A 26,351-nucleotide genomic window follows, 5' to 3' on the forward strand; every position below is an offset into this window, starting at 1 on the left:
TACCATATCTTACTTGGCCTCTGTGTGCCATAGAAAGAATGTAAAGCTATAAGATCCTTTGTAAAAATCATCACCCAACCAATGGACCAAAGGCATTATGTTGTTAGAGTTAAGTTGCTATTTAAGCACCTTTCCCCCAAGTGACTTGTGTGTACTTTAGCTATGAGTAAAGTTACCTTGGCTTTTGTTATCCCTTAGGGAGAACTCTTGAGCAAAGCAGAGCCAACGCCTGCTGAAGAAAATGTCCAGACAGAGAATGGCATGGCATTATGGGCTTGCTTTGTGATTTTGTCTGGGCACAGTTCAGTTATGAACACAAACTCAACTAAACTGGAGAGTTTTGACAGCTACAGGTCACCGTGAACAGTTTAATTTTCCCTTCAAATAAATCAAAAGCAAACCAAAGAGAGCTTGCTCAGATTCACTGCTGAGTTGGGGTGAGTTTCGGCCTTGGATGCTGTCAGCAGCGTCTACCTGGAGCTAAAACTAAGTACTCTTGTTGCCCAAGGTCAGGAAATGAAAACCAAGCTTGTCTCGAATGTGCTGTGAGACAGGGATCCAGCACATGAGAGTGGAGAACCCACATCAGTCAGGAGAAATTTGCTAAGACACAGAGACATTTTTTTAATAAATCTGTTTTCACATTGTACGTTATAACGGTATAAAAACAAGTGTCTATTTTTTTTCTTATTCAGAGTGCTTCAAAATAAAACAAACAAAAACAAAAAATGGCTCTAGATAATTGGTAATTAAATAACTAAGATGAGAGGAAAGAGCATAAGTTAATTAAGATTGAACATGACATTCCTCCTAATTTACCCCTTCATATTAAATACCAGAATCAATGCTACTGGGGCTAAAACTGTTAACACAGAGGAAGTTACGGGTGGAGAAGCAAGTGTTTGTGTGTATGCACACATACAGACATGTGTGTCTATGTGTGTATATACACACATGAAGCCGTGTGTATGTGTGTGTGTGTGTGTGTGTGTGCGTGTGAGCTAGAAATAGAAATTAGTTTTAAATACCTAACAGCTTCCAAATCCAAAGCAGAATAAAATAGGGAGAAATAAAATAAATTATACATAATTTACTAATCTGGGAACAGCTGACTGTTATTATTATTACTATTATTATCATTATTTAATCATAATTTTACACTAGCAAGAAGAGGCAATTCAAATGAAAATATAGTCATAGGAAGAAAACAAAAACAACAACAACAACAAAAAAATCCCATGAACAGAAAACCTCTGACATGCAGGTATGATGAGCTCCTCCAAGCAAAACCTCAAAGTGGGACCTTCTGAGAGAGAAAAAAAACAGAAAGGGAGTTTTCTTCTCCTCCTCCTCCCCCTCCTCCCCCTCCGTCACTCATTTATATATGGAAATAAAGCTTGAGGGTGGTATTTGACAACATGAGAAAGGACTGGAACACTGGAAGCCAAGGAAGGCCCTGGCTGAGGTGCTTGCTCTCTCTAGTCAAACACCATCAGCAGTGTCCTGACGTGACGCGACGCAGCAGTTCTCTCTTTACCACAGCCTTGGCCTTTTGGTTGGCGATCGCAATCACCGGCCCCATCATCCTTGGTTATTGCTCTGAGCCTGCACTCTGCTGGTACCAGCAATTGATCTTTAATAGGTCCAAATTACAGTGAAGGACCACTACACTGGTTAAGGGGTCTCTGTGTGCATCTAGGCTCCACTTTGTGGTGTTACAGTGAAGTTTAACCAAATCCTGGTCCTTGGGGTATCGAATACGCATGGCCCACATGTGTGAGACACAAACACTCTCTAACCTCATTGCATGGAGAGACGAAAAGAAAATCTTATAAAACCATCAATTATGATTCCTTGTCAGGAAAAGATGGAACATCGGAGACATAAGCTAATTCTGTATTTCTGAAAAATGGCAAATAGGTTCAGTCAAAACATGATTGCTTTGCTCAAAGTTTCAACAGGAAAAACACGCGCACACATACACACATACCACTAAGTAGCAAACATTAGAAAAAGCAAACTGTCCAGGGAGAAGGAGCCTCCAGAAGCATTTGGCTGGTAACTTCCATGTCTGCCATGCACGTGCCCATGACGCAGGGCCACCCGATCATGAGCATAGAAATTGAAAAATAGAATTTCTGAGCTCTACACTTAGTTCCACTGCCCCTGGAAGTGCAAAATCAAGGTTGAGGTCGCTTCTAAGCCCACTTGCTCAGGAGGAGTGGAATTCTATCCGCACATGGATGGTGTTGCTCACGGAGGCCTGACATTATTCCCTAATAGGAATGTATCTAATGTACCATAATCTCACACATACACACACACACACACACACACACACACACACACACACACACACTCACACACACGCACAGAGAAATCCAAGATCAGAAAATATTTTTTTCTCTAAATTTCTGTCTCTCTCTCTTTTCACCTGAGAACGGCACCTACAGTTTCCATTTAAAAAAAGAAAAGAAAGAAAGAAAGAAAAAAAGAAAACCAAAAACTAAAAACAAAACAAAAACCAGTCTCACCAGTTGCTGGTGCGTCAGCTCTTTCCAGGGACTGTCTAAGGTTTAACACTGTCCTAACGGAAGAAGGAGCAAGGAGAAAAGGAAGGGCAAGCAAATGAACTTGGTGATCGATTCAGGACGAATTTGGCACTTGCTCAGAGATGTAGTGTTGTGTGCAAGGGTTAGGGGTCTCTAAGGAAAACGGTGCTGACTCAGTTGTCTAGAAGCAATGAAGGCAAACATGGGCTCTTGTTTTCCTCTCTACGCCCCTCCCCCAGCCCCTCACACATGCCTCCATCTTTAAAGCAGAGAGATAGAGAGGGTGGAGGGAACTGACCGCCGTTTTCCCCCTGTCTGTCAGGTGCAAGATAAAAATTAAAAAAGAAAAGGAAAATAAAAAAGGAGAAAAACCCAGAACCACCCACCCCCCGCCCCCAAACAGAACAGAACAGAACAAAACTTATTTCTTATTAAAAATTGTAGCACAGAACAACATAACACATTCACAAGCCACTTGTTGGCACTGTGTACCTGAGTGAGGATTTCTAATATAGAACAAACAGCCATAAAGTTTATTAAAAAAAAAAAAAAGTTGCCGGGTGAGACTTCTGGGGTATAGCAGCTGAGCTACTGGCACTGTTTACCCATAGCTTATTTCGATCTCTTGATGATGACGTTTGCTTGTAATTTTTTTTTTCTTTCTTTTCCTTTCCGAGCCTTTTGAGGCTGAGGTCTATTTGTCAGCTGATGTCCCAACTATTTAAGACTAACAGTTAAAATAACAGTCAGTGTATGAGAGAGTTAATGTGCTTGGCCACTGGTAAGGATGAACCGGCCAGAGTTTCTTCAAGTCCTCGGCTCACCACTGTCTGTTGGCCCTTATCAGTTGGCTTGTCCCGCAATGTGGTTTTCGCTGTCACTCCCATAATCCACATCCGGGTCCTCCTCCTCCTCATCGTACTCCTCGTAAATCTCTCCGTTGATGTCCTCAGCCTGGATCTCCTCCTTGATGTGAGGCTCCTCCCCCTTCACGCCATAAGTGCTCTGAATCACGGGCATCCCGGGCTCCGGGCTGCTGGACACACTCGAGTGCTCTGAGGGCAGGTGAGGGGACGGCATTCCGGCCATGGCGATGGCGCCTGGGTACACGACGCCAGCCGTAGCGATGGGGATCTGTGCTTGTTGCCTGCCACAGAAAGAGAAGGTGAGTGTGCACGGGAGGTGTCAGCTTTACTGGCTCGGTGCCACCTCACTCAAACCAGCATTCGCCCAATTAGCCAACATGCTCAAGTGACATCCTGCGCTGATTCTAATGCCTTACCTGCACCCGTTGTGCTTCAAAGATAGATACAGGGGTATACAGAACTGCCATTTGATAAGTAGGACAAGCCCTACTCTACAAGTAGGATAAGTAGGTGGAAAAACATGGCATGGGGAAAAGTAAGCAAATTTACCCAAGACCTTGACTCCCAGCTCACTTTGCCCTCACTATGACCTGGAAGAGTTTGTGTTTGTTTTTACCACAACCGAGCCCAAAGATAGATAGTTCAAGTATAATGGGGAAAAAAGATCTCTAAACTATTTACTACTTTCAAAATAACATTATGATCCCACAAACTATTAAACATAGGAAGATAAAGCTATCATGTTATTATCTACCTACTATGTGAAATGGTGTTAGCTCTTACGGGGATCAGAGTCAGGGCCAGCCTCATAGACAAACCACCTCAGAAATTACCTGCACCTGCTCCTATTGTCCCACTCTACGGACTCTTTAAATCTTTAACCTGGGAACTCCACCTTCTTGGGTTTGCACTGGACCTTAGAGATTGATTTAGCTGGTCCTGTCAGGGTGGGCTCACAGGCATTCATGTGGGCTTCCTTCTTTCAGCCTTTTGGAGATTTCCTATAGATTCCAGAAATGGGTGCCTCCCAGCACCTTGCATAGAGCACACTGGCTCTTTCAGGCGAATGGAGGGTAGGCGGCAGGTATGGCCACTTTTATCACTCATCCTCCTGACTATGTTAGGAGTGGTGTTTGCTCTCCTAAGTTCTCTGGATGTCAGTGTTTCAGGGGTGAGTGGCTTTATCTCTGTGTGTCTTGAGTTTTCCACAGTGGTACTGTAGGCAGCACACAACATCACTGGGTGTGGCCTCCCGGTGGGAAGCAGAGGGGAACATCCTCTGGGCAGGGTTTTAAGGTCAGGTGGAACTCTCCTGTCCATGAACTTGCTGTGTCCTAAATCTAATTTCTACTATATGAGATGTACACACAGAAGTTGTGCATGTGTGTGTGAGTAGGGTTGTATGGGGGGAGGGGTGGATCAGCAATTCCACAGTATTCAGAACATGTGATTCATCTGGAATCGCTGTTAAGGTGTGTTATCTCAACAAAGCTGCCAGTAGTGAAATCTATCATGGCGAAACATTGGAAGTCATGGACACCAGCCAGGAAAGGAACTGGTGAGATCCAGTCATGCCTCTCTGTTTCTAGCTACAAGCATAAAGATGATGCTTATTGAATCAGATCTGCCCTCAGAGAAGTTGGGATAAGACCCGTAGGTGAGCAGGCAGCTTGCAGTGGCTCCCCCTCTACACAAACAAAGAGATATCCGCCTGTCTATATAGTAGTACGTATGTATTTAGGGCTTCATACAGGGTACAAAATCATCTTAGAAAGAAGGCTGCAGGTTCCTTTTCAAAAGGTTGCTTTGCAACTAAGCAGGAGGAGGGAGGAGAGTCCTGTGTGTGTGGACACTGGGAAGGTGGGTCTAGGTGATACGGGAAGTGTAGTTGGGTAAGGAGGTTCCCATACCCAACGTTGAAGTACTGTCGCATTTCCTGCCTCCGGTTCCGCATGATGGCCTTGTACTCCCCGATGCGCAGCTTTTTGCCATCCACCAGACAGGTGCGCTTCGGTCTAGGCTTGTACTTGTAGTCTGGGTACTTCTCCAGGTGCTGTTTGCTGAGGCGGGCCTGCTCCTCGTAGTATGGCTGTTTCTCTAGGTTGGTCATCGCTTTCCAGCGAGATCCTGTGGAGACAAGGAGGTTACAATGCCAATTTGCAGTATTTCTAAGAATCCTAAAAAAAGGAGATGCTGTGGAGAACAAGAAAGAAGTTGAAAGAAAATGTTGGCCAAAAGCCAGAGCTATATAAACATGTTTCTGATTAGCAAGATCAACTTGAAAGGCGAGATTTCACAAGAACAGAGGTGTCTGCAAGGAAATTATGCACCCAAAGACACAAGAGCTGGGCAATGGATTATTTTTGACTTGAATGAACAGTTTAACTAAACTTGCTTATTATGCACCGAAAAGCTCAAGAATTTCGTAGGACGCCGTTACATTGCTAAACGCTCCACATGAACTCGTCCCATGTTGTGCGTCTGACTTACTGAGTCTTTGAGTATTTCTATGTGAGGGCATGCTGCTAATCACAAAAGTTCATATGTCACACGGCTTCAGAAGCCATGTCTGTAGAAAACATTGGAGTTAAAATGAACCCCTCTAAGTGGGGGAGGCATAGGATTGGGGGGTTGCCATGTATGAGAGCTGTGCTAAGAACCTGGGTTATCTCCGATCCTGTGACAGCTTACTGGGTAAAGGCTCTGGTGGCCGGACTCAGGTGGTAGATGGAGAGAACTGACCCCCGGGAAGTCATACTCTACCTCCACCTGGGGTCCCCCAGGCTTACAAAGTAAGCTACAACAGTTTTAAAAATGACATTTTGTCATCTCGCTGCTGTCCTAAGAGGTGGACAGCATGCTAGCTGTTTTCATAAGTGAGAGAACGGATTTTCACACACATGAAATTGTCTACCCAACCAACATGCAGATCTGACTCACAAATGTGTGTTATATACATATGTACAGCAGACACTACAAGCACCAGAATAAATCTGCACTGAGCAAGACCTTTATTGTAATGACTCTCTGCACTGAGCAGGACTTTTATTTTAACGATTCCCCCTTTAAGAGGAAACGTGTCTTGTCTCATGATTATCTGTATTAGTGGCAGTGACTTGCCTTTCTCCTTTGTACTGTTTTGTGTTTAATCTAACTTGTATTTATAGAGAAAAAAATATGAAGTGTCACTAAAAAATAGCATGTGCTAATTCTCAATCTAGATGTGGTCGGATGCCTTTGATTCTGTCAGTGTGGCCATGTGTAGTAAGAATACTGGTAGTGGGGTTGGTATAATCTTAAATTATACTTTAGGGTCTTATTGCAGGTATGGCACACTGCTCTGAAAAAGTAGCAGCTCTCCCTGTGTCAATGTATAGATCGACCCCAGGGTGGCTTACAGCTGCAGATGGTGTGTAGCCCCCTCCTTGTGTCCAGCCTTAGCCTGGAATTCCATTCTCAGTATGTGTTGGCCAAGAAGGGAAAGCTAATCTAACTGTGGAGTGCTTAGAGGTAAGCCTATCTGACACATGAGATGGTGAAGGACAGATGTGATCTCTGGTGGGAGCTCCCATGGAATTCTGGCAGTTCTAGAGAGAGAGGGTGGGCAAGGGGGAGAGTGGGAGAGAGCACCTCCCCCATTTCCTGCCACTCAGGGCCCTGTACTGTTAGAGTAAGAAGACCACCGTCCCAGGGATCATGAAAAGTCCCACCATTTCATCAAGTATCCTGATAGCAACAGAAAGAAACCAACTAATTTAGCACATGTCCAGTCTCTACCTTTAGAAATCATCTACGGAAGAGCTTAGAGGAAGCTGTAACCTAAACTCGGGCAGATGCAGCACATCCCTGAGCCTTCTAGGGATGAGGAGCAGCCTTCAGAGCGGTGAGTGGTACACACGCTTCATTAGGAAGTGGATGGGGAGACCTGACAGCAGATCTTTCACAAGTGTTTTAAGACAGGTTGTCCCCGATCCAGATAGATTTTGGTTTTGTTTTATTCTAAACACAGCTCAAGTTAGAGTTCAAAAAGCAGAGATGCTTGTTTTCCATTCTCAAACTCCTGTGTGAGCAGCATGGCCAGTTTGGTCATTCCACATTATTGTAAGTACAGCCCCAAACTCTGCCTCTCAGTACACTCTAGCACAGTAGTCCTCAACCTGTGGTCAGATACTTACATTATAATTCATAACAATAGCAAAATTATAGTTATAATGTAGCCATAAAAGGATTTTACTGTTGGAGGTCACCACAACATGAGGAGCTGTAATAAAGTGTCACAGCGTTAGGAAGGTTGAGAGTCACTGGCTGAGAACAACAACAACAAAAAAAACGGAATATAAAAATAAGGAAATTCAATTAGACTATGAAGTACTGAAGATTCTTCCCATTTTTTCTAAAGTATTTCATCTCTAAAGAAAGGAATGTTTATTCTTAGAGAAAACCTGCCTTGGATTGATGGCCATTTTAATATTTTCTATCATGTGCATAATGCTGGGTTGGTAGGTTGAGAATTAAAATTCCCTTCTTCATCTCCTGATAGTATATTTCCCCTGAGAGCACCCAGTCTTAAGCTATAGTAAACGATAGGGCCACATAATCATGACAACTTTATTTTTTAGAGACATGGTCTCTCCGGGTAGCTCAGGTTAGCCAGTCTTCCTGCTTTATAATATACCAATGGCTGGAATTACAAGCATGTACACTCCCACTACTCTAATTACATATTTATTTGTTCATAATTATGAATTAAGATAGCTTAGATACCAACTGGGATGTGGAGTCTCAACTCTACCATCGGACCATGCAGTCTCAGTTTGGAGGCAAATCCAGTTTACATCTTTAATTATTCCTCTGGGTGGGGATAGCCAACTGGAGGTTTCATCTTGATCTCAATGGCTTCCCAGAAACAATAGCTGCTGACTGCAGGTCCCATAAATACAGTCAGGGAGAATGCTAGCAAAGACATTGTGGTGGTCTACCCTGTCCCCAAAGAAAGATGAAAACAGTCCCGCGGTTTGGTCTGTGCCTGCAGCCATGGACAGTGCAGAGTGGCTTGCTGTTCTCAAAGGGTGGGCTGTTTGCAAGTCAAATGAAGAGACTATTGGGAATGCCTTCTGATAACAAAAGAGTTATCAGTTACAGTGAAAACATATTTGATGCTCAAAGTAAGAGGAAATAAGGAGCCTTGTTTTATTTTTTCAGACTCTCCCTTCTGAGCCTGGCAGTAGGCTCCAAGAGGAGAGAGAGAGAGCTGAGCAGCGATGTCATCTCTATGGGGCATGTAATGAATTTGCACATTTTACTCCGACTACTGTATATCTAATCAGAAAAAGATGTCCCCCAGCCCCTGATCTCGAGCCAAACAGTAAAAGGTGATTCCTTATGTTAACAATTTCAGCAGAATGGCTTATTAAAACCAGATTTTAGGGTATTATAAAATGCTTAGAAGCCCTTTAAAATGTCAACTAGGATCCCCAGAGACTACATAAAATGTCAACCCAGCTCAAGCGCCTGTTTTAAGCAGAATGAATTAGCGGCATGCTGTCAGAGGCTGTTATCCAAAACAATCGGTAAAGAGAAAAACATCAAGCCGCCTTTGTACTTTTCCTATGAAATAGGCCACTCAGAACCATCGTGTGGCTATCTGAAGATTTATTTAAAGCTACGACTAAATACTGAGCCCCCCCCCAAACTTCAGTGTTTATAATTTTTGGGTGACTAAAACTGTTCCATGTCTAATTAAGATGGCTGTATCAGAAAGGCTTGGGCTGGGGCTACCTTCTCTGTACAATGTAACAGCAGAGGTCATATGGTGAGGCTCACGTTGAGTCAGAAAAGATTTTCCTAGCCACTTACTGCTATACCATAAAGAATCTTTGCTACATCTCCTAGAGACAAAATGACTGTCTTTCAAAAAACTTTTCAAGGGTTTTAACTCTGGTGTGTGTGCATCTGATTGCAGTTGCCCATGGAGCCCAGATGAGGGCCTTGGGTACTCTGGACCTATAGTTACCTATCATTAAGTCTGAAAGGCAAACTTGGGAAGCAAGTGCCCTTAACCGCTGACCTGCCTCTCCTTGCCGTCTGTTCTTCTTTGTAGAACAAAGTTTGAAGTAGTGCGAAGGAGTTAGCACCAAGCTCGCTTATCAAGTGATTCCAAATGAAGCATGTGTGGCATGTTCTAATTTGGCCAGACATGATCCTAGCAATCTCTATGAGTTCAAGGCCTGACTGATCTATAGTTAGTTCACAGACAGCCAGGGCTGCATAGTGAGACCCTGTCTTTAACAAAACAAATTTGAGTAATTCATAAGGAGAGGATGAAGTAATTAAAGGGATGCATAGGTCAGAGATGGCATGGACAACAGGGCAATCCTTTACAGATCCATCCCTTCCAGCCCTGTCCTTTGTACAAATGTGTTTTCAAATGTAGGAGTCTTGCTTCTGCAAGGGAACACCACTTATTCTAATCTTTCAGACTCCATGCATGTATTCACCTGAAAACTATTTTAGAAGAAAATATAAAAGCACATGCGTGTGAGTGTGTGTCTTTTCTGTATGATCTGATCAGGCATCTACTGCCTTGGTTGAGGTTATGGGATTATGAATAGAGAAGAGTACATTTAGCTTCTATGTGTAGGAAGCCAGTTGCTTAATGCACCCTCAGAGATATTTCTTTATAATGTACGTGTATTTCCAAGCGCATCATCAATTTTAATAAACCTTAAGTAGTTTAGGTGTATGCTGCTGGCTATGTTTCAAGGCCTATTTTTCTTTTTTTTCCTGATGGAGCTAGGGGCTTTCGTTCTGAACTCTCATTGTTAGAGAATGGGCAATGTAAATCTTGTCTTGCTGCTGCAGTGCATCATGCTAGTTGGAGATAAAGGTGAGGATGGTGATGCTAACATGGTAATGACCAGGTCAAAAACACAAATGTAGAATGGAGCCCTCAACTCCCTTCAGCTCAGCCTGGCCCTCGCCTCAAAGCGCTCTCCATTAAGTCTTTCTTTATCCATGGCCTCCCTAGATATCTCCTCATGTGCTTGAGTGTCTGTGCTTTGGGGTAAAGGTATATCTTGTCTTCTTGTACACTGGGAGCCGCAGTGGTAGGTAAAGCTGCTTTTCAAGTCAACGCTAAACTCTGCCGTGATCCTAAGACTTATCCAAGGCACAGTAGTCTGAAAGTAAAGGTCTCTAGGTCTCGTGTCCTCTCCTCCTCCTTCTCCCAGCACACCATTCATACCAAACAGAACTCCAACATTCTTAGGCTTCTTCCAAGGAGGGCGAGACAGGGATGAGACCTGCCTGGGTGGTTCACAGGTGGAGTGAAGAAGTGAAGGTCCAGGGGTGCTTTGTTGTCCTCTGGACCCACAGGGCTGGTGCTACTATTCTGGCATATTAGCAGAAGGCAGGAGCAGCCTGCCGTCCACACCCATCCTCTTTCCCCGAGGCAGAAGACAGCACAGCACATCTCCTGGCACACACTCAGCAACCTCCTTACCCAGTATCTTGCTGATGTTGGAATTGTGCATGTCAGGGAAGGCCTGAAGGATTTTCCTCCGTTCATCTTTCGCCCACACCATGAAGGCATTCATTGGACGCTTTATGTGGGGCTCGTTGCTACCACGTCCTCTGGATTCCCTGTAAATTCTTGACTCTGAGACTCCGGCGCTTCCTGGAAAGAGGGCACAGCAGCACTTATGTCAGTGTGGAGGCTTTGGCAGGGCTCCTCCCCATGACTGTTTTCCTAGGCTATTAAAATATCGGAAAACAAAAAGTACTTCTGATAATGGTACTCGCAGTTCCTAAGGCAGATGCTTGCTTATGAAGTGTCTGTGATAAGCCTGTGGCAGCAAATGTGTTTGTATTTTTAAACCCACTTCTCATTTCTTCTTGGGGTTTTGAAGGGCTATGAATGGTTTCAGTATTTACTTTCAAGAGTCCAGAGAAAGCTGGGACACACTATTTTTGGATCCTATGGGGAAAGGGGAGAGTTAGTCCCGGAGTGTACCATTACTGCAGAAATATTACAGATATAAGGAATCTGGTAAAAGTATGGAGCACTCACAGGTTCGTCAGGATGAGTTGGGAAGCAGAGAGACTGTGAGGACTTGAAGTGTCTGTACCCCCCTTTTGTTTCTGAGGACACATTAGTAAAAATTTCAGTCAAAACAACATAAAGACCTCCCTTTAATGTGGTTGGTGTTTCTTTTCAATCATGTCAGTATATGTAATGACTGTCTATCTTGCCCACAAAAGGCACTGGATAGTTGGAAGAAAAGAACCAATTAATGCATATATGACTATTGGTTCTTTAAAAAATGAAACACATGTTCCACTGAATGTTTTTCCTCCTAGCATGTTATCGAAAGAGACAAACTGATGGTTGTATTTCAGATATGGAGGCCGCTGATGACAAGGGACCCCCTTTCCCTGTGAGTCACACACCCTCCTCTGGCCTTATCAGACTCCCTGAGGCATCTCCTGCAGAGTAGTCCATAGCCAAGGAGCAGAGGTGATTGAGTTCAGGCAGTGAGAACAGGGGGAGCTTGGAAACAGAGCGCTCTGCAGCTAAGACTCCACCGTTGTCATCATCAAACACGCAAACAAAGACAGCATACAAAGGATTCTGGAGATTCCTCATACCTGTACCGCAAACAAAACTATATCTCCTCTTTTTTTTACCCCTCCTCCCCATTCATCTGTAAACTTTAATTAATTTGAAGAATGGGCAAGTAATCAGTATTGCTTCTATACAATTGGCAAAGTGAAAACAACAAAATAGCCTCTCTCTAGAAGCACGGTTCGTAGCTCAGCATCTCTCTAGTAGCGTGCATGGTCAGTGCCCATCGAGTCCATGCTCCTTGCTCAGTGGAGTCCGGGAGCTACTTTGCATATGAGCACCGCTAAGTTGGACAATGGCAGCACAAGCTGCTTTGCTGGGACGCTTTATTGCCAGAGTGTGTTTTATCACACGAGCATAACTTAAAATTGATGAAATGTGTTACGACCAGTAATTGCCTCTCGATTGACAAACAGCAGTGCTAATGCACGGCAGCATCCTTCGGAAATGTGTTTGTAACTAGGGCGTGATCGTGGCACATCTGCTGTTTCCGGTCCTTACACCTTACAGCAGCATAAGCCACGAGAACAGCGGTGTGGGGCTCTGTCAACTCTAAATAGGCTCTTTGTACGTACGTAGGCCAGGTTTATTCTGGGAAGGCAACGGCTGCAAGGTTTTTTTTGTTTCTGGCTCTCCAATTGAACAGGTTCAATTGTGACAGGATCGTGGAGTTACATATTTGAGCTTGGCTAGCTTTAGTCTGGTGAGAACCTTAATGACCAGAGAGTGAGTGCTGAAGAGTCACAGGGATCCCCCTCTTCCTGTCTGAGACTCAGCGGTTTGCTGATGTCGAATCTTTCCCAGCTTGCAGCAAGGCTGGGCCACTGAAATCCTAAAACACACGTTAGCTGGCACCGGAAGGAGAACCCAGTTAGGTTCTGTTTAAGAGAAACTACAGTTCCCTCTTATGCTCTCTTTGCTGTATGAGCTGAACTAGGCATCACCCCTGTGGCCGCTGTGCTGTCTGAAGTGACCCAAGGCTGGGGTATAGGATAGGAGTGTGGTGCTCCTCAAGTTGAGTGCTGCTTAGACGGCACATACAAAGCGCCTATTTAGAGCTGATGGAGACACATACTGCTGCTCTCCTGGCTTGTGTGCTTAGAGTGCTGTCTAGATGTTGGGTTAGAGTAGGTTTCTGTCAGTGTGTCGACAACGTAGCAGGTAAGGCTGCCATATGCAAGAAAAGTGTCCAGGACATGTCCTCTGAACTGTGCGTTTAGCTGATAACGCAAGCTGCAAAATGAGCTGCTGCATACTTAGCTCTACAAAGTTTGGCAAAGGAAATAAGGGGGCGAGAGACAGGGTGGCCACTAGAAAGGATATTTGCTTTAGAGTTATGTCATCTTAGATCTGAGTCCTGCCTCTGGCACTCACAGTCGCCTGATCCTGGGGGAATGACTCCAAACCACTGGGGGGCAATCTTTTTTGTCTGCAGTGGCACTGACAGGTCCCGTTTGGGTGGAAGATGAGCAACAAGGAGTGCTTGGCACATGGTGACTGCGCAGTGTATGTGAGCCACCGCTGGGATGGTCAGGTAGGCAGTGACCTTTCTGCCTGTTCTTTTTGCTGTTTTAAGCAGCTCCAAGTCTACCCTCCCACTCCATCCTGGAGTATAAATGAGTAATTGCCACAAACCGTCAGAATCTCCACTCATATTGAAATCCATCATTCCATGGCTAAATTTCCCTTCTTCATTCTGTTTAACTGCCAACTGCTGAGTCAGGCTCTCCAGTGTTGTTTTTTCCTTTAAAAAAAAATAAATTCAAAATGAGAATCTTGAACCTATAATTATTCAAAGACATTTCTCCCCTTGGGCCATATATAAGAAAATTGGCTTCTGGGAGACATGGGATATTGGTGTAGTCACCTTTACATGTTCAACACAGCATACTAAGGCAATTAAGGGAAATAATCAGCAGGGTTTGGACTCTTTCAAACCCCTAGAAAGTCTTGGCATTTGGGTTTTCTGTGCCTAAAGGAGCTAGGTTGCTAACCTGGGAGAAAACCTTTCCCAGTTACACAATGCACTTAGTGGTTTCCTATCAGCAACCTGCTCTGTGTTTGGAAATCCTGGGTCGTTTTGATTCTGACAGCAGAGGTGTGGTGCTGGAGGAAGTCTTCCAGTATTCGGGTGACCAACCCACAGAAACAGAACTCAGAGAAGTGCCTCACCAGTTACCACCTTCCCAAATGCCTTTTGCATTGACCACACCAGAGTAATGAAGGCACATAAATATTTACTGCTAATTTCTTGTCAGGGCTTCATGCATCCCATGGAAGTGGCCTGTTACTTAGGCCACAATTTGAGTTGGATTGCTCAACCAAAATATTGAGTTGGTGAATTTTGGGAATATATAAATAGACATAAATTAAATCTCAAAAGTCATCCAGTCATTTAAAAGCATGCAGTATGTAGTTTACATTTGTGGAGGACATGGTGTTAAAAACTAAATGATGTTCAAGAAAAATATAATGCTTAATCTCACCCACACAAGATATTAAATTGCTTCCAAATTAAGAAACTGGTTGACTTTGAGAACAGGAAAAAGTGTGCAAGGAGAGGAGGCTGCTGCCCCCTCAAGTTTTCCAGCCATGCTCTTTGGATGATGTGGTTCCAAGACAGCGTCACGAAAGGCAGCCACTGGCTTCTATAGCACAAGTCTCTTGATAAGTCACCAGATTGTTGGGGAAATTGTCATGAACTTCACTGGTGGATAATATACACCCCAGAAGTGCTACCCATAGTAAGATGTTCACAGAACATAAACAACTATTGAAGATCATTGTCTTACAGGAGAAAGAGCCCAGCAAATGCAGTCACAAAGAACTAATGAAGTGCTAGAATCTTCAGTACAGTACTGGCTTCGTCTTGGCAAACCTTTGACAATAGTACAATTGTAAGAACTAGATTAAAATTTCTCTCAAGTCTGTGGCCTTGGAAGTCTGTACTCTATTCATCAGAGTCTCTATCTGACTTGATGGGAAAACTATCAGCATACAAGAGGACCCAGTTACAGTCAGTACTGCAGAATCACCCAGCAGTAGCGCTAAAGGAAGTAGACTCTGACCTGGTTTGTTTGGGGTGTTTGATTGGTATTTTTCACCGCTTTGTAACCTCTGGATTTCTTTCTTTCTTTTTTCTTGCCTGAGGGAGTCTGCTGTGTGCACTCAGCAGAATTAAGAAGTTCCAAGGACACTAGCTTAGCAAGCTGTTTTATAATGAATGTAGCCATTAAATGTGCACACACACATGCACAAGTATACTTACATACATGTGCACACACACACACACACCACTGACCTCACTGACCTCCATCAACAACATTCTAGAGTACCCTGGTTAAGGAAAACACAACAGTCTTCTTTGTGGGAGGGGCCATGCACACATAGTACCTTTCAAATTTTGAAACTGATTCAACAGTTGGCATGGAAATAAAACTATATATTGTGTAAAGAATATCCCATTTGGGTGGAAAGTTTTTCAAAAGAGTAATAGCAAAGTAGAGGCAATTGCATGAAGAAAAGAATGAAATGTCAAATGTCTCCTGGGTCCCTGAGTCCATGTCTGTAGATGCCCATCCTCCTGAGATGCTAAGATTAAATGAACAGGGTACACTGAGACTATTCGATAAGCCTCCACAGAGTGGAGTCCTGCCCACTGGTGAACAAACTGTCAGTAAGAGGTACTAGAGAACAACATGGTGGGGTGCGCAGTGTCACTCTTGTACCATGACTCTTACAACATCTAACGAGGGAAAGGTAGATGTGATCCGAAGGACTGGAGGATGTGTGATATGTTTCCAGTGAGGACAGAGGACAAAACTAAGCAGAAAGCCATGTCCTTACAATTCTGTGTGGAATTCAGTACTACATTAAATTTTACACACATTTCTCAGGAGTCCCAGTAGATATTCATTTATTCAGAAACAGAAATAAATGACGATGATACGGTGCATCAACAAAAGAGCGAGTCGGATTTAAAATAGTTTTCACTGTCTAAAGGAGTTACATTCTGGGGGGAAGGAATCAGTCAGATGCCGTAAACACTGGAGATGTGAAATGCTCTTCCCATGGTCTCCCTCTCAATTTCCCACATCCCCATCAACTAGCTTCTAAAGTACTGGTTCTCAACCTGGGGGTCTTGACCGCTTTGGGAGTCAAATGACTCTCTCTCATGGTTGCCTAGGACCATCAGAAAGCACTGGTATGTATATTATGATTCATAAGAGTAGCAAAATTAGACTGAAGTAGCAACAAAAATAATGTTTATGGTTGGGGTGGCTTTAAAGGGTCACAGCAGTAGGAAGGTTGAGAACCACTGTCCTAAAGGGACCGACATGTCTAAGACTCCGTCACTGGAGATTATACCCTTTAGTTTTAATATTTCCTTTTACATACTCCTCTGTTTATATGTTCAAATACTCCTGGGAATAAGAATAGTTTGACTCTTAGTCCTCAGATTTAAATTTTGTCTAGACAGAATCAGCTTCAATGGAATAAGACGATAACTATGAGGAGTGGGAGCAGGGTGTGGTAGCCCAGGCCTGGTAACTCCAGCTCGTGGGAGGTGAGGCTATCCTGATGTGTGCAGTCGCACTGAAAGTATCCCGTGGTATTGAGTCTGGCCCTGTCTCTCTTTTGAACAAACCAGGGACAAGAAAGGCTGACCAGGGAGCACAGAGGTGAGAAGGTGCTAGAAATCGCATACGCAAAAATTTGGAGAACTGAAATGTTGACTGACCAATAAAGATAATTTTCTACCAACTTCATAAATTTTCCCCCCATTGGGATCAGATTAATAAAATGATATGAATGATAGATTTCATAGAAATTGCCATGGCATGGCTCGGTTTCACGAGCAGTTTTCTAGCCCACTGATGCATGCTACTAGACTTTCCTTCATCCTCAGTACTGTTGAGAAAACGGCACCTCCTTAACCCCATGCAGTTAGACGGAGCAGCAGCAGCAAGGCACGCCTTCAAAGATGAAGGCTGGCAAAAGTTCTCGCCTGTAGGGCTCATCGCAGAGTCGGTGAAAACAATCCCACCAAAGTGGGCAAAACAGAACCCTAGCACATATCTGAGCAGGAGCCAAGCAAAGTGAGTATATATATATGTATATATATATATGTATATACATATATATACATATATATATACACATATATATACATATATATACATATATATATAGTGACTATATATATATATCCATCCATCCATATATCCATGATATATATATATATATCCATCCATCCATATATCCATGATATATATATATATATATCCATCCATCCATATATCCATGATATATATATATATCCCTCACACATCCATCAATCCCTCTCAATTAAAAAGGAGCAACTGGACAGCAGCCAGACCTCTTTGGGAAATAGACTTTTATTTGACTAATTGAGTCTCATGTAAGTCTGCAGGTTTGTAAGGGAAATGATAGGTCAATTCAAGAGTCTCTAGGACTTTATCTGATCCTGTGTTGTCCTGAAGGATGGTCAAATGATTGTGTTCAGCCCAAAGAATAGGTATGCAGCTGCAGTTCTGGCCCTCGGGGAAGAAACACTGCAAGCCTAAGGACAGGCGGCTCAAGGTAGTGAGTTCCAGGCCAAGGGGCTACGAAACTGTCTTGATCTCAGAAAACCAAAGGAGTGAAAGAAAGCCACCCATCTAGACCACATGGCTCCAGGGACGGACATGAGGACTGTTAGAGCTGGTCTTAGAGTATTCCTGTTCAGCTTGTGAAATGGCAGCTGTCCTGTGGCTTGGCAGCTTTCCCTCTGACAACCATAATGGAAAAAGGACTTCGGACTGCTTGCATATGACACCAGACCCTGTTGGGACCCAACAGGAAGGCCAAAACATGCCTATCCTTTCTGTCAGACTGGCGAAAGGTGATCAAAATTCACAGTGAAAGGGACATATGTAAGATGAGAAAGTCTTTAGATAAATCACTTAGGAAGTCTGGGTCCCACAGCCTAAGCTTTAAAATGGGATTTAAATACAAAATGGATTTTCATTGGCTTACAAACATTTAAGAAATTTATATTTTTGACATTAAAAAGAATACTTTGTGGGGAAAACACTAAAGAAGAAAAAGACAGTGCCAAACATCTAGGGGTCACAGGCATGGTTTTGAGCCTCAGTTTCCTATGGTAAAAGCAGTGACTATGTATGATGAAAGTAAGATATGAGTTCTCTAAAAAATGATCGCATCCCCTCTCTCTTTATGTATCCTCTACAGTAATGTATTTCATGTTTATGTTTTTTTAATTTCCTTCTCATACTTAGGAATGAGCTCAATTTCATGTCCATACCTATCCAAAATTCAGGAACTTTCTTCTATTATTATTACATTAAACTACACAGAACAATTGAGCATTCACAAAGAGCAGAGCGGCCATCTTAGTTGATCTTTCAGGGTGCACTTGAAGCAAAAGAGGGCACAAGGTAGACCTGAGTGAAGATAGAGTCTTTTCTTTAGTTCTCTGGTCTTAAATTAAACAGTGCATGGAGAAAGAGGTTCCCTATCCCTTCTCTGAAACTGGGACTCATACGGAGTGAGCTGGGCTGCGGGCATGCAGACCCAAGGAGTGAGCTGGGCTGCGGATCAGCTGCCATAATGGACATCTCTGCAATGAGGCACACAGAGCTGTACGACAATAAAAGGCACATGCATGTAATGACAAACCAGAGTGTTGACTTGGGCGCTGCTAAGCCCCTCTGGCTGCGCTCCCCTACTCCACTTTTATGGTCCCCTGCTATACTAGTGACACAGAGAATAAAGAAGTAGCAAAATGGAAAAGAAAAAGGATTTTCTTCCTCTAATTACGTGAGCCTCACAGCTCACCAGAGACACTAGAAGATTATTCATAATGTCATGACTTATCAGCTGGGAATGTTTTCACCGGCTTAAGTAGAAGACTAAGACGCTATGTGGATGTCCCGCCCCTCAACCCTCAATGAAAAAGCTATATGGATGTCCACCCCCTCAGCCATCAGCTCCGCTCTTGCATATTGATAGCTCTCTGCTCTATAAAATCACCGTCCACCCACATAAACTAGCAGCACAAATGGGAGAAAAGGCTTTCTTGTAAATTATGTATAAATTACATATAAATCCACACACATACACACAACATACACTAAGAAACAGAAGTCTTTCTTCCAACTTCAGCCGACACATTTAATAGAGTATGGAAAAATTTGTGAAAGATTTCTTTAACTTCTATATTTGTTAGATTATGTACAGATACTCAGTGTCTCCTGGACTCTGAGACCCTTGACAAATAAGAGAATTGGAGAAGTTTAGGGACCTGCCAATCAAGAGGTCAGAACTGCGTCTGTATGGTCTCTGGTCTAGTGAGACAGAAAACTAGCCTTAGCTAATTCTGTCCCACCCCCATCCTCAAATTCAATTTGAGACTCAGGGGTGAGTTTTGTTGTACATATGATCTGCTGCTTTGAAATCTGGTAGCCAGCTTCTTGACATGTTTCTTGAAGTATAATTACCTCTAAACTCACTAGTAACGTGGTCAAAACGAAGTCGACAGGGAAGGCATGCTTCCTTACAAAGTGACCTGAGGCTACAAGCTGATGGAAAAGGCAGAGAAAGTCACAGTTTCTCTGTTAGATTCTAAGTCCAACTTAATAAAAATTGCAAGATGGTGATATGATTTGTGGGGACAGCATATAGGTCCCTATTAATAATTCAAAAAATAAATTGTAAAAGAGGAGACACATTTAAAAGAGTTATGAAGATCACTCAACAGCTTTTTGGGAAAAAAACTGATTTTTCATTAAGGAAGAACATATGGAAATTCAACCTACGCACTTGATGCATGTTTCAGACTCTATTGCTCTGGGTAGGCAACATGGTAATGGCACAAGGCTAGAGTGTATTATGTCGTCAGAATAGTGTTGTGGGGCCTTCCTTGTATAAAGTAAAAACTGGAATGGAGGAAAGCCGAGGTTAAGGGTGGCAATTGCTTGGGCCTAGCTCAGGCTTTGGTTATTCTGTCAGTATCCTCAACTGTCAGTGTTAAGAGTGTGTAAAGGCCTTGAAGAAGTCTGAGTGGAAAGAGATAGCATTGGGTGCCTTAAGCACTGTAAGAGGCTTCCTGTTTTAGGAGATGGAGACACATTCTTAGGGAGGCACAGAAATTCAGTGGTATATGGCCAACAGAATACTGACCAAAGGTTATCAACTGTCAGGTGAAAGGCACAGAATGAAGAGTTACCTAACCCATAGAGCCGTGTCCACTGAATGCCACAGATGTTTGGCCAAGGGACTACCTGTACATCAGAGATGCCAAGGACCCATGTGGGTTATGTGTCATGTTGGCCTAGGGAGGCTTCCTTGTCTTTGAATCCTGGAAGCCTATGCTTTTATTGCCAACCTGGCTAAACTCCACATGGCAGAGGTAAAGTCCTTTGAACAAGTGTATACATTTGTGCATTTTCTCTAACTGTTCATAATTTCTCAAAAGCTACTCAGTAATAAACTTCAACCTTAGAGGCAGACACTCCATACAGATGGGGATGTTGGATGGATACATAGTTTCTAAGTTTTATAATCATTGTTATAAATTCAAGGAATAGGTTATAAGCAAAACAAATAGTGGTTATTCAGATCTATTCTGTGAGGACACTTATGGACTTAGGCACTTCATAAGAAACACAGTTGGATACCCAAGTCTAACAAGACTAATTTATTCTTGACACAAAAGCCTACTGCCAGAGAGAAGCACTGTGGTCGTCTGAGTGTGCCACTCACGGGAAAGTCATTCTGAGGATTATATAAAAAATAAACAACTCACAGGGAAGCCGGACAGGAGCACTGCTGCTCATAACCATAGCATCGTTCACTCCCATCCTGGAGCCTACGCTGTCAGTGCGAGGAAGAGGAGAGGCAGCAAAGGCAAGACTGACATCAAGACATCATGTGTCTGTGTCCACGGCCAGTCAGGATACAGCTAATGACTAAGAGGAGGTTTGCTGTTCTGTCACACTCTAGACACACATGTGCTGCTCACCACCTCATCTATCCAGAAGAATTAGTGGGAGACATACAGGTGGCCAACAAAGAAAAGTAATAGAATTCATAATCTTTATAGGACATCTGGTGGGTGTGTACTGGGGCACACAAACACACATACAGACTTAGAATGCTGTGCAACAATAATTGTTTTATAAACAATGGGTGGCTAAGTCACTGGAGTACAGAAACATACTGGGCTTTTCGCTTTAATCTTTTTCCTTGGCATGGAATAAACGCTATGAAGCTGTCAGCGTTCTTACAAATGTGACCTGAGTAGCCGGCACTTCCTTCAGTTGGATAAACTAACTAGGTTGTTTTCTAGAGTCATGGGGGCTGGTCCAGAAATGCTGCATCTGATAAATGGGAACAGGCACACTATGGCTGTAGTTCACTTTTCAATTATGCATGGTAGTTTTAGGTGAAGAAAGATTGGGATATACAGTTAAAACCCCATTTTAATGAACAGCAAAATCTTCACTCCATATTTTATCAGAATAGCTGGAACGCATTGTAAATAAGACTGGGTATATTCTTACTGGGGTTATGGCTCTCATTTCCTAGGAGAGAGGCCAGTGAGGGAGAAGGGAGGAGCCAGGAAGCTGGGGGTGGGGGGGGAGGGGGTCAGGAGAAACAAAGATGGCTCCGGGACATCTGCTAACTGCAGAGGTGCTGGCTTATTACATTTATTGAATGATTCAAGCTTTAAGGACCTCTGCTCAGGCATGTCCAGTCCCAATCCAGGAGTATTAGCTGAGCATCCAGGTACCAGGTGCCTTCCTAAAGTCCTTGATGGTCCATTGGAAAAAAGAGATGAGACACAATGTGAAAGGATGGAGGTCCCCAACCTGATTCCACCATCTGAGCTCCTCCAGGCTTCTTAAATGTCCTCTTTTTTTCTCTTTTCTTTTAAAGACCATGTATGAGAACACCACAAGTGTGAAGGCACAAAACACAAAGGAATGGCCATTAGCTGTCACTGTTCCCACAGCTCGTGGGCATAAGCAAGGGTTTCTTTTTATTTGTAAGAGAGGGAGGAGCTGGGTCTGTGAAGAGCTTATAGTATCTTTTGCCATAATTGTTAACGTTTCAATATTTTCCTAATAGTTTGACTTCACATTGGCAAGATCATCTTTAAAAGTTCCATAGAGAATGTATCTACTACACACATCGGTGTTCATTTTTATCTATATCTTCCTGTGAAAGTACCTTAAGAAAGAATGTGATTCTGAGGAGGATGAGGGAATGGACAGGAAGAGGAAACTACTCCTCATAGATTAGGTTGTAAAGGCAGCAAGAAAGCCAGTCTTTACTCCCACGAACTTTAGGGAATCTACATAGGTGAATTATAGTCCATTGGTACAGACATGGTTGACAATTTGTTATAGATTCGTTTTATCTATGTCCTTCTTCACATACTCTTACAGTACCCACAATGTTCTCTACATAATGTTGCCAGGAATGTGTGGTCATCAGCATTTGCTCATCCTGTAACAAAGAGAGACCGTTTCAATCACCAGGATGGCAGGACAGGAGTCCTTCGGAAAACCTGGTGTGGCACACCCTCAGAGCTTTATTTTATTGGGCCATTCTGCCCTAACCTTTCTAACCAGAATGATGTAAAGAACACAAGACTCTCTGTTTGAAAACATGTACAGCTTTTCTAGGCTTGGAAATTAAACCATAAAAAGTTTACTGAAAAAAAAAAAAACCCTTTAAAAAGCTCCTTAAAAACTCACACCATAATTGCTCCCCACCAAGCGTGGGCACTTGCTAGCTGCATGTAGTGGCACAGTGACAAATGTATCAAAGCGGAGTGCAGGCTATACTAAGAGAAAGAAAAAGTCTTCCACTGGCCATCTGTGAAATAAGGCATGTGGCCATTAAATGCAGAGGCTGTAAATATACACAAACTCCATGAAGCAAATGGCAAAAAAGGACCAAACTTCAAACTCAAACAAATCAAAATGTTTAATGCATAGTTACCACTGCTGGAGGAAACAGCGCTGATCTTTGCAGTCTGTAAACTCGGCATGTATTTCAATTAAATACCCCCGGAAAGGAGAGAGAGGGAGAAATGAAAAGATGCAGAAGAAAAGCGTCTGGAACAAAAGGTTGTGGGTACTCTGCACTCCGTTCCCCGAGACAAGCAGCCTCTGTACCTGGCACCAGCCTGTCAGGAGTGTCGATCAGAGTTATTGAGAGGCTGGCATGCAGGATGATGGATGGCCAATGATGACATAATACCGATTTGCCTGTTTTTTTGTTTTTTTTTTTTAGTCCTAGTCTTTTGAAAACTGACTGTTCTGCACTGATAATATTCACTGAAGGATTTTCTTCCTCCCCTCTCCTGTCCCATAAGAAGGGTTCTCTGGGTAAGAGGCTGAGAATAGGAAGGTTTTGTCCATGAAAAACAAAAGGGAAACCTGAGGTTCAGATGGTGTCACATGCATGGAAGCCTGGGCGGGTTTCACTAATGATCATGTGCCCAAGTGGCAGGTCCCTACCCAGGCCATGTTCATTTGCAGAGTTGGGGCAGAGACTCCCATCAGGAAAAAGGTAAATATTCACCTTCGGACTTTTATGTGTCTTTTAATTAAAGTCACTAAGTCATTAAATACAAATGTATGTAAAGATTAAGGTAACATACACACTTTCATACAAAAAAATATTGTTTGTGTTACTTTTGTTACTTCAATTGGTTCCTAGGCAAACTCTAAACACAGGGTTACAAAGATCAGGTTCATCTCTCTTTCCTCTCTCTACTGCTATCTCTCTCTCTCATACATACACCACATGCACATTTTCTACCTCTCTGTCACTAACACACACTACATGCACACACATTCTCCATCCCTCTGTGTCTGTGTCTGTCTGTCTGTCTGTCTGTCTGTCTCTCTCTCTCTCTCTCTCTCTCACACACACACACACACACACACACACACACACACACACACAAACACACATACACAAACACACACACACACACCCAGCTAATGAAATCCCCTGATTTACAGACGCAGGCTCAGAAGACCCTCCGTCCTCCACAGGGCTTACCAGCCATGCCTACCTCCTTTGCAAAGCTATTCTCTAACAACTGACAAATGCAGTCCTAATTTGGCCTCTCTGATTCATTTTAGCTCACAGCAATATTTACAACAGCCATCTAGAGACCACTAATTGAAGCATCTTCGTCTGAGTGGAGAGCTCCTGTGCTCCTTCCTGCTCACTATTTCTGAGGAAAGCCCCCAGCTCTGAGTCTCTAAAGCCTTTCCCTTATCTCTGGGAAGGAGCATCAGATAACTCTGCTAAGATTAACTGCGTCAGTTTCTGAAGCGCCAACACCGCTCAAGCTAGCCCCATCCATCAGACGACTGGTGAAGTGTCCGTGAGGAATGATGGATGTAAAATTATCACCGGGGTGCCATGGGATGCACTTACTGTCATTTGTAACTAATGCTCTCAAGCCACACACTTTTTTCCCACTATTAAACATCTGCATTAAGTCTATATTGGTCACTGTCATTTCTGGTTTGTTATTCTGTTAAGGGGAGGAAAAAATGGAATTGGCAACAGTGAAAAAGAAACTCGTGAGAGGAAAGATTCTGAGTGCGACCATAACAAGAGTAACCTGTTTGTGAATTGCCCTGTGTCTTCTTGGTAACCCTTCTGATGAATTTGCCTCCCATCGCTCTTGAGTGAGTTGTTATTTCAAACTGCTCACAGCACTTGCTCACCATGTTCACCTCACTCTGTAGAGAGTGGCCAAGGATTTTTCTTGAGCTTCAGAGGTATTCTCCTAGCAGTCATTTTCGTGGTAGACTAACTCCTAGTATGTGTAAATGTTGCTAATACTGGGAGTGTGGACCATGCTTGGTAAGTAAGTTCTCAACTTTAAGAAATAAATGCATGAGTTTTCATGTTTACTTTCCTTACTTTACATGCTTTACATGGGACAAGCAGGACAGAAGTCAGCCTTAACGTGGAAAGGAGGAGCATGGATTCCGACCAATGATCAAGCAATGTTTTCCTGTGTCCCTGTTTTGATTTACTGACATTTTGTGGGTCATGGATAAGCTATAAGGCCCTGGGTGTGCAGTGTTGGAAGAGATAAAGGCAGGGAGGGCCATGAGGATGAGCCTGGTCTGACAGAGGAGGCATCTGAGACCGCCAAGGGCATTTGTATGGCGTGGCTGGGTTGACTGTTGCTTTTCCCTATCTAATGCCTACTTGACAGTTCTTTTCACTCTACTAAGATCACCTTTGATTTCAAAGTGCCTCTTGATCTTGGGAGGAAGATATTATCTAATTCCATTAAGAAAAGGATCTATGGCAACATAAAGGAGTGTGCTTGTATTTGGCCAGGAGTTCCCTTAAATTCCTATGACCCACCTCTAGCCAGCAGGATGTTTGTGGAAGCTAGCTAGCAGGCAGAGGACCACGTGAGTGGAGAATGGGCTTAGCAAAGAGAAAATGCACCCCCCCCCATTAAACCTGGATGATGGATGGCTTAGTATAGGTACACCAACTCTCTTGTGACCCAAAGGGAAAAATAGGCACAGAAATTCCTGCCCAGATGTCATGGAGCTGATAGACAAAGGGGGGTGAGCCAGCCTTGCATCTGAATGCGATTATTTGGTGGTGATTAGACACCATTTGTTTACTTAGATTTCCTCTTGTTTGTTGAGAAATGTGTCCCAAACAGACATGACAGCATGGGGGCTCACTCTTCCCAGGGAGACCACATTTGGAAGAAGAGGAATGATATGGCAACCTTCTGGTCAGCTTTTCCTCTCAGGTGTGTGCTCACATTTCTGTTGTGGTCACTTTGCCTGGCGGGCTCAGCACAGCCAGGCTCCTGGGAACTACCTACAGTACACACAGATGCTGCAGCGTCCAGACCAAGAGCCTGCTGTCCAGTAGCCTGTGTGGTGCAAACTATGCCCTGGCTGTGTGAAGGAAACACAGCTTCAACCCCCTGCCGCTTCCTACCTGAGTTGCCTCCCTTTGCACCCTTGACACTGAGGTTTCTGCCGCAGTGTCATCTGTAGCAGAGATCTGTGGCAGAAGATAACATTATCTGAATATACAATCAGTCTATAATTAACCAGAGATGACAATTATAAATAACACTGTGTCCCAGAGTTTCCAAGAAACCTGACACACACAGTTCTTGGGTATGTTGAAACACTTCCAAGAAAAGTAAAGAAGTGAAAAAAAAATCTTTTAGAAGTCTTCAATTAAAATGTGTTTCAGTAAAAA

General features: G+C 43.3%; 1 protein-coding gene and 1 long non-coding RNA gene across 14 annotated transcripts in view; one reads left to right on the forward strand and one right to left on the reverse strand.

Moving 5' to 3' along the window:
* Window positions 1–3,011: 3,011 nt before the first annotated feature.
* Window positions 3,012–26,351, reverse strand: part of Sox5 (SRY-box transcription factor 5) — a 968,743-nt gene continuing 945,403 nt past the window's right edge. For all 13 annotated transcript variants that reach the window (XM_031383845.1, XM_031383839.1, XM_031383837.1 and 10 more), the window contains 4 exons: window positions 13,677–13,785; window positions 10,920–11,093; window positions 5,329–5,545; window positions 3,012–3,699 (listed from right to left, as the gene is read on the reverse strand). In XM_031383845.1, the coding sequence (XP_031239705.1) occupies window positions 3,396–3,699; window positions 5,329–5,545; window positions 10,920–11,093; window positions 13,677–13,785 (804 nt within the window). In that variant the 3' untranslated portion in view covers window positions 3,012–3,395. The remainder of the gene's footprint in view (window positions 3,700–5,328; window positions 5,546–10,919; window positions 11,094–13,676; window positions 13,786–26,351) is intronic.
* Window positions 3,397–24,599, forward strand: LOC116099779. Its single transcript, XR_004122377.1, has 2 exons — window positions 3,397–3,717; window positions 24,230–24,599. It is a non-coding gene; the product is annotated as an uncharacterized LOC116099779 (long non-coding RNA).

This window comes from Mastomys coucha, unplaced genomic scaffold (assembly GCF_008632895.1).
Source record: "Mastomys coucha isolate ucsf_1 unplaced genomic scaffold, UCSF_Mcou_1 pScaffold20, whole genome shotgun sequence".
NCBI lineage: Eukaryota > Metazoa > Chordata > Mammalia > Rodentia > Muridae > Mastomys > Mastomys coucha.